This window comes from Hesperophylax consimilis, chromosome 19 (genome assembly GCF_061612785.1).
Source record: "Hesperophylax consimilis isolate HC1 chromosome 19, BYU_Hcon_1.0, whole genome shotgun sequence".
Taxonomy (NCBI): domain Eukaryota; kingdom Metazoa; phylum Arthropoda; class Insecta; order Trichoptera; family Limnephilidae; genus Hesperophylax; species Hesperophylax consimilis.
The window spans coordinates 22,899,729-22,908,725 of NC_142854.1; the positions used below are offsets into that span (position 1 = coordinate 22,899,729).

The 8,997-nt window shown below is 34.4% G+C and overlaps 1 protein-coding gene across 1 annotated transcript in view; it reads left to right on the forward strand.

Moving 5' to 3' along the window:
* Positions 1-8,997, forward strand: part of LOC149415015 (uncharacterized) — a 101,841-nt gene extending 92,844 nt beyond the window's left edge. The window contains exons 10-15 of the mRNA XM_089643054.1: positions 4,376-4,509; positions 5,344-5,483; positions 6,173-6,254; positions 6,819-6,963; positions 7,280-7,517; positions 8,789-8,997. Coding sequence (XP_089499180.1) covers positions 4,376-4,509; positions 5,344-5,483; positions 6,173-6,254; positions 6,819-6,963; positions 7,280-7,517; positions 8,789-8,940 — 891 coding nt within the window. The 3' untranslated portion in view covers positions 8,941-8,997. The remainder of the gene's footprint in view (positions 1-4,375; positions 4,510-5,343; positions 5,484-6,172; positions 6,255-6,818; positions 6,964-7,279; positions 7,518-8,788) is intronic.

An 8,997-nucleotide genomic window follows, 5' to 3' on the forward strand; every position in this document is an offset into this window, starting at 1 on the left:
AACATCTGTCCCTTATTAACTTTAACATACCTTTGAGACGTACACGACATACAGTGCTATTCCACATGTTTAACTATAAAACAAATGCAGCATCTAATTCGCCAATTAACCGAGCTCTTCATACTATAAATAATATTTGTCTTAACTCTAACATTGACATTTTTTCGGATTCACTGCCCAAATTCAAACGTGGCATCATGTCAATAATTTAAACTGTTCAATGCGCATAGAAACAGAAACACTCACACATACATTACACACGTCACACACACACACCTATATACTACAAACGTCACCTGGTAATTAACGAATAAACATACCACTTAGCAGACATTACAAGGAAACATATGATATGAACACAACATGAAGTATCTTATTCCTGTATATTGTTTCATCTCTGTAAATCATTTACTGTTTGTTTCTATAAAATAAAATAAAAATACAAGAAGTTAATCAGAATAAAAATCAAATCGAACTTTAAATTGTTTTATATTAGTAGAATGGATGACATGTTGTGGAAGATTGTTCCGTCACCAATCCACTTTTCTATTAGCAATGAAGTGTTTCTCAGGATTGGATGCCAAAGGTGTTTTTTTAAATATTTTTGTTGGTGCTGAAGACCTTTTAGATGCCAGGGCAACTATAATGTCCAGATACATTTTTGAAAGTCTTAATCAAGTCACCCTCTGCTCTTCTTTTTTAACGTTGGTAATCTTAGTTATTTGTGTCTATCTTCATAGTGCCAGTCTTTCAAAGCTTTTGTTATGGTTTCAAAATTTCGTTGCCTTTAGATATTACAAATGCTTTAATTAAATAACTCAGATAGAACACAACGGTATTTGCTTTAGCCGGATATTTTTAATGAGTCTTTTTATAACACTATGTTAACAGACGGCCTGCATTAAGTGACAATTTCAACCTTATCACCACTAGAGTGTCAATAAATAATAGTAGTCAATTACGATGTGCTTTACAATTCTGTTTCTCTGATGTCGGAAAGTGGGTTAATTTCTACTTCCGTGATTAAAATAAATAAATAATTTTTAAAAAATGCATCATGCTGAAAAGAAATTCGTTACCTAAGTCAAATGCAGTCGATGGCATCGTTAGTGTAAGTTAAGATTATGCAGTTTATTTTCAAATCGGTTTACACAGATCGTGATAAGAGAACATGATAAAATAATAGATTGGGTTGAGTTAGGTTAGGTTGGTTAGTTTTGTTATCTGTTTTATTTTTATTTTTCTTCAATGTTCACTTTTTGTCAAAGAACCCATTGATGTATTATATTTGACCTCCAACTAACCACCAACTCTCCCAACTAAAACTACCGCTTATCGCTTTCTAATAGTAGAACAAGTTTCAAGGAGATATTAGTACACAGTAGCCCTTCTAATTGTAGATCTATGATCACTGTATGTACCTACTTTTGTATAAAACAGGGCGCAAAATTACTGATCCGACCCTGCCGCTCAGCATAAATTGGTCACTCCACTTGGAATTCAATTGCAAATCTAAAAGTTCCCAATCGTAAAGTTTGGCGTGACAACTGACCACAGCGGAACAATCAATTGATTATCTCCACTCTGTCTCACTTAGCTAGAAAAAACTAACTTTCAGAAGTCACGATCTAGCTGGGAAGATTTTCTGTGATTTTTTAACAAAACAGATTTTACATCTACAGATTTGTTGGTAATTGTTTTAGTTAATCCGGCAATTATGTTTACAAAGATTTTTATTAAAATTTATTTATCTCGAAGCGATGACAATGTTTTGGCAATGGCGATGCACTACGTCGTGTAATATTTTGAATCGAGCCACCATCGATAACACTCCTTGCGTAGATGACGATAAGGCTTAAATTCCCGCTTAACACCATCCAGCTGTTTTGATTTAGGCAAGAAAAAAACATGGCCGAAAAGTGCCTTTTATTTTATTTTGTGGATTTTCAGGCATAAATATTTATTTTTTCCGATCGTTTTATAAATAACTTAATTTTCCACATCATACAATAAAATCATAACCGAAAATGGGTTCGCAAGTAGGAGATTTTGAACTTTAAAGCAGTTTTCATAGGCCTACACATTATTTTTTTCTGGGCTTATAAAAAGACTTGTTATATAAAAAATACTCGATTATTTCAAAGATCAAGATGTATTCTACTCGCAGTATTTAATTAAAGCATCTGAAACATTTGTAGGCGACCAAATTTTCAAACCAAAAACACATGATTTTGCATTACTACGTATGGCATCGCCTTAAACATTCGATGAAGCCATTTTTAACGGTCTCCGAGGTCGAACGACTTCGAATCCAGAATTCACAGGTTCGAATCTGGGCATGCGCAAAGTAAATTCAATTTATCATGGAAAAAAAAGACAATAAAACTATTAGATCTAAACGAAACATGAAACAGAAAAATAAAAATGTAACGGTCTAAAATGGAAATCGAACCCAGAATATATTTAAAAATCGGATATGTTTATCTGAGACAGTATCTAGGTTACAAACAATTTTTTAGAAATCATTCAAAAACATTGCTGCCAAAAATATGGGAAAAATTAGTTGCTTAATGATATTTTTAATTCCGAGTTTGAAATATTATGAGATTGACAAAAATAGGGTATCATAATTAGGTCCCAATGGCCGAGTGATTAGAGGCGTTGTCCCGGTAAGACAGAGATCCTGGGTTCGATTCCCAGTTGAGACCGTTATATTTTTATTTTTTATGTATCTTGTTCTGTTTCATATTTCGTTTAAATGTATTAGTTTAATCTTCTTTAATGATATATTACATTAGTAGTTATAGGCCTTAGTCGTAAGTCACTAGATGTCTTAGAGATAAGTCAGTAGTTCTAGTATTAAATATTTTAGAAATATATTTGTACAGCGCCCTTGAGGTGATTTTTCACGAAAACGGCGCTATATAAATTAGCCAAATATTTTTTTTTTGTTTTTTTACTAACTTCCGATTTTGTTGTCCGGGTTAAATCTTCCCCAAAGGAAAAACTTAACCCTTCCACACACTTTTCCACAAATGATCATCTAGTCAATCAACATTATGTAAGTGCATTATATAAGCAAAATAAATACAAAAAAATACAAGAACAACACGTCAACTCACCAGAGATCAAATGGGAAAATAATTCACCGACTCCAGATATTTTCATATCAGAGTGTTCGGCTCGGTAGAACTTCTAACAGGGCCTATAAATCCTACTGATCCCTCAACATAAATATTTAAAAAATCTTTTGTTATCCTACATGTATTCAAAATGACCGACTTTTGCATGTTTATATATAATTTTTTTGATAGATCTAATACGCCTAAATTTTTAATTAGAGAGCTAGGTATAATGCCAGTAGCCGAAATAACGAATGGTAATATTTTTATAGTCTGAGAATGCCAAATTCTTTTTATTTCATTTCCTAAATCTGTGTATTTTCTTATTTTTTCACTAACAGATTTTTGAATATTACAGGAATTTGGAATAGCGACATCAATGATATAAGTTATTTTTTTAATTTTGTCATGTAAAACTATATCGGGTCTATTATGACTAATCGCTCGGTCTGTTAGTATAGTTTTATCATAATATATTTTATAAAATTCGTTTTCTAAAAATGAATTTGGTTCGTATTCATAATATGGTACTACATTACGGCAGTCAATCAAGTTATGTTTAATTACCAAATTTTGGTGAATTATTATTATTATTATTAATGGGTATAACCATCAAACCTGATTCCAATGAAAATTTAATTTAAATTGATAGTTTTGTGTCATTTCTCCTTTAATTAATTTAAAACAATATCAATCATATTATTGTTCGGTTTTCTGTGCGTGGTTTTTTGTCCCTTTGAAATACTGTTCAGTGAACTCAAATTTCTTTTTAATTTAATTGTCGTTTTCAAAATTGCCAACAGTTGTGTGAAGAATTTAGACTAGCGATAAAGTACCAATTATGTAATAAATATAAAATATAATTTGATATTGTGATACTGATTTGTAAAGAATCTCATGATTTTTCACGCGTCCATGCTAGTACAAAATATTTGCGGCACATTGACGCTCGAAACTTTAAGTTACTGATGGCTTTTGCCGTTTCTGATGACCAGATCTGAATTGCCAGGTATACCAGATACCCCATCTTCATAACATCACTAGTACTCTCAGCATTACAAAATTTCACAACAATTGTGCATGCAATAGTTCAACCGGCTCCATCAGTAATGTGTTTACAAGAATATGGTCGCTAGAATTTAGGACTGTTTAATTTAAATACGTACAAAATTTTCTCCGTGCACATATTATTATTTTACATAGTTTAGGTAAATGAGAAAATGATTAATAAATGTAACTGTTACCTTCAACAGACCGGAGTATACTCCAACACCGTGGTACTGCAGCATCACAGCGTGGTAATGACCAAAGCTGACAAGATCTACAGGGTCAAGTGCACATATGACATGAGTTCCCGGAACATCACATTCGGCATGATGCCAGTCAGGTATGATCATTATTATAAAGCCATTTGACAAAGAATATTGAATATGTTTTTCTGGTGTACCACAAGGATCAATCGTGGGACCACTTATATTTTATTTTTTTTCATTTTGAAGAGATTATGTCTATTTGACCGGTCGGTGGCTGATTTGACATCTCGTTTGGGTCCCATCCAGGCGTAGTGTGTTCAATTTATCTGCTGGCTCCTTCATCACAACACAACCAACATTTTTCGCTTACTGTGGTGGTAAAGGGAGATTTTCAAATATTGTCAGGTTATTCGTAACTCGGAAATGTTTGTGTTTAATTTTAAATAAGAAATATTAATGATGACTATCAAAGAAAGTGACAGCATATTTTTAACAAACTGATTTTCAATAGGAGTTTTCCGTATTTTCTGGTGTGCCTCAAGGATCGATCCTGGGGTCACTTCATTTTCTGTTTTTATTTTGGAGAGCATTAGTAAAGAATTTCACTTCAGAGGCGTTATACAAATCTTTTTTTTAAGTTCTATATTTTTTTCGGTTGCTAATTAAACAATTAATTTTGAGTTATTTTTGGAGTTTAATGCCAACAGAATTATACAAATAAAAACAGAAAAGTTAATCATTATACGTCAGAAAAACATTATTTTTTGGACGTTTTATATTCATTCGGCTCTCAATTAACGATTTATACTTTAGATATCATGTTATTGTAATTATTACACAGTTTGTTTTATATCGATTCACTTTGAATACAACAGAATACCATTTGAAGCGTGCAGGTACATTTAACTGAATCTTATCTAGCAACTCCGGTCTTAATGAGTTGACCTAACTGTATGCTCATGTTCCAGGGATCCTGAGATGATCTCCATCACATCAGCTCCTGAAGCACCTCCTCCAAGAATCCGTATCCTGGATGCCCGCAGCCGAGAAGTGGAAACTGTGCGCATTGGAGACAAGCTCACATTCAGGATCGAGATCCCCGAAGACAGTAAGTTTCCACCAGGTCAAACTCTAAATAAAGGCATTCGGTTAACCCATGGATCCTCAAAATAATAAAAGAATGGGAGTTCTAAAATACATTATTTTTCTGAAGTTCCCTTCTTGGACCAGTAAGTAGCTAAATAAACAAATGCGTCGAGCTCCTACCCTCTTCAAATGAGAAAAGTTTTTTTTAAATTTAACTTTATGTCTGAGGTCAACTTTGATTTATTGATTGAATTAATTTATGTCTAAGTGAGTAAAGGTAATAAATAAAATCAAGATATTATTGAAAAAATTGTATGTTGAACTTATTTTTTTGTAAATTAAGAACCACTTAAAAATTATCAAAAATACGGACGAGTTACCCGCTCTTTGATTTTGCATGCAAAAAATTTCGAAAAGTATGGAGAAGAAAGATTGATGCCCGCCATAAGTCGCTTGGCAAACCGGCACCCATTACTGGACTTGGGAGCTGACGATCGAATCTTTTTTTTAAAGTTCCCGATCGCTCATTGGAGGATCGTGAGCGGGTTACAATGATCGGGTAGTTCGCGATCGACCCAGGATGCAACAAATCGAAGCCTAACAAATCCTAGTGCAGCCTTTTCTATGTATATGATTTTGAAATAGCACCTAATTGGCCTGTCTTGTTACATATTTAATTATAGTTGTACTGATGATGTGTTTTACTTTCAGCTCCTTATGGCATCTTCGCTCGCAGCTGTGTGGCAATGGCCAAAGATTCCAAAAGCACTTTCCAGATTATCGATGATGAAGGGTAAGAAAAAAATTCAAACATTTTAATCAACCCAAGATTACAAACCTTCGTAGAATCGACAATGCCGAACTGTCATTATCGTGAATTATTTTTGGGATATTACTCCGTGTTGTACTTGCTAACGTGTTGCGTGGCAGTATCCATCATCAGGGCAGATGTCTGCTCTGATGATGGATACTGTAAATCTGTCCTAAACTTTGGCTAAAGTAGGAAAATACGCAACACGGCATGGTACCCCAAAAATAAACGACAGTAATATAAACCACTAAAACCATATCTGAAAATTACTGTCAACTTAATATTATCCAAATCATTACATTTTGGGACCAGTTTCAAAGAACTTTAGCAATTATTCATCAAATTTTATTTGATTTATATTTAAGTTCTGTTATTATTCAATTATTTGTTGTTCCATGATCTAAACTAAGTTTGAAATTAATTTCATGAATGGGATGATACCAAACATCTGCACAGGGTATGTAAAAATTGTTCCAGGTCTCCTTCTGCCCGTGTCAGGTTTTGTCTTGTTGCATACAATGAAGCAAATTTATTTTACAATTCCAGATGCCCCGTGGACCCGTCCATCTTCCCAGCCTTCACCCCTGATGGCAACGCGCTGCAGTCCGTCTATGAGGCCTTCAGGTTTACGGAGTCGTATGGTGTGATCTTCCAGTGCAACGTCAAATACTGCCTTGGGCCCTGTGAACCGGTAAGTTACCAATAGTAACCAAACCTATTAACATTTAACTCCAATAAGCTGATGTCGATGTGAGTGCTAAAATAAAAGTTATTTCTTTTATTCATAAAGGTTTACAAGGTGTCTGGTAACTCGTAGTACAAGCGGAAAACTATTCAAAATTGTAAACAAATTTGAAATTTGACAGGCTGTCCGGTACTCCGGTAAAAAAACACATAAATGTGGCTTTGGGTAGACACAATCGTTCAAGGACATCTCTCAAGACTGAATCAATTTGTATTGCTTGGATTAAAAACCGTTAACATGTAATAACGTGGTGTTATTCCAGGCTGTGTGCGACTGGGGACGCGACTCACTCGAGTCCTGGGGCCGTCGGCGCAGGTCCGTTGGCTCCAACAGCACATCAGCAGAGCAGCCAGAAACGCAAGAAAAGGAGCAGGAAGACGATGACATGAACATCTCGCAGGAGATCCTCGTGCTTGACTTCGGAGATGATAGGCAAAACGTGGACTTCCTGCGCTCCGACCAGATCGGAGGATCGGCTGCAGAAGCAGACTTTACCAGAGGTAAGCTATTCATTTCATATTTCATTCAATTTAGGAGATGTATGCTACAGGTACCATTCATAGGATAACCACGTTCAATGATAGCATTTAAAAAGTGATTTAAAGTCATTAACAGTGATGAAAAAACCAACTCAAGCAATTGTTTATATGTATACATTTACAATATATTATTTAACTAATACTATTCCTTAAAATATTAATATGGAAACATATAAACTGCTTACTGCGGTTTACAGCCAATGAATCCACTTTGTTTTCGCAGTTTATCCTATATTTTCAGGTTATATAAACTTGTCACATAGCAAGCGATCTCTCAAAACGTTTTTGCAAATTTGTCATATGCAAAAATCACTCAAGTGGATACAAACCGAACCTACATAACCTAGTTTTTGTTTTATTACTGTTAATGATTTTATATCACCTTTAAAGGTGTGTTAAATTGTAATTTTGATAAGTTATCCGGTTACCGGATAACCAACACCTCTGCTATTTGTTGGTCACCCCAAGTGGTTCGCTATGTTTGGTGACTTAGCGGGGGTGCCCAAATTCATATGCATATCACAAAAACAAGTCACTCTTTAGTGTAACAGAATCCTAACCAACATTTGGCATTGTTTTGCATGCGCAATGTCAACAATAACTTCCAAATAAAAGAAATAAGTGTCTATAATCGAATGAGTATAATAAATAAACTGTACCTAATACCGAAATAGGATAGCGTTACACTAAAAAACAAGGTAGACATATAATATTTATAAGAATGTAAAACTTTGTGCAGTTTTACACAGAGAAATTAAAACAGCACAAGAAACAGAAAAAATATATAAAAACCTGACTGACTACCAATCCAATTTAAGTCGAAGATATTTTTTTTTAAATATTTCGAGTACATATAGGGAAAGACTGATCTAATTCTATTGAACCCTAATATGAAGAAAAATAACAAAATATGTGGTTTTAAACAAACACTAGCAGCATGACTAAGAAACGATGCATAAATATTACGCAGCGCGTACGGTCCGAACAGTGAAAAACTTGCCTTATTACCTTGGCGTTTGTTTGGTTAAATCGGTCTTAAACCAGGCTCAAGGCCAGCTTTACCACACCAACGTTGAATGTTGTTAATTAGTAAAACAGTAGATAGAAAATCCTAGTTGTTGTATTAATAACATAATAAAACCATTGTTACTAACAAAAAACATGTAAACAAAACAGTAGTTAATTGATTTATTGTGCGATTGCACTCTTAGGAAACTCTTTCCAATTTGCAGACAAGACTGTGACAATCGTGGAGCCATGCCCCACCAAGAATTCGGTGATGGCACTCGGAGTAGCATGCGCCCTGATGCTGCTTCTCTACATCTGCACGATCCTCTGCTACTTCATGAAGAAGTGGATGTCTCCCGCCAAGCAGATGCCATAGATTTACATCAAACAGGAATCAATCAATCCATCCATAATGTAACATTACAATCTTACA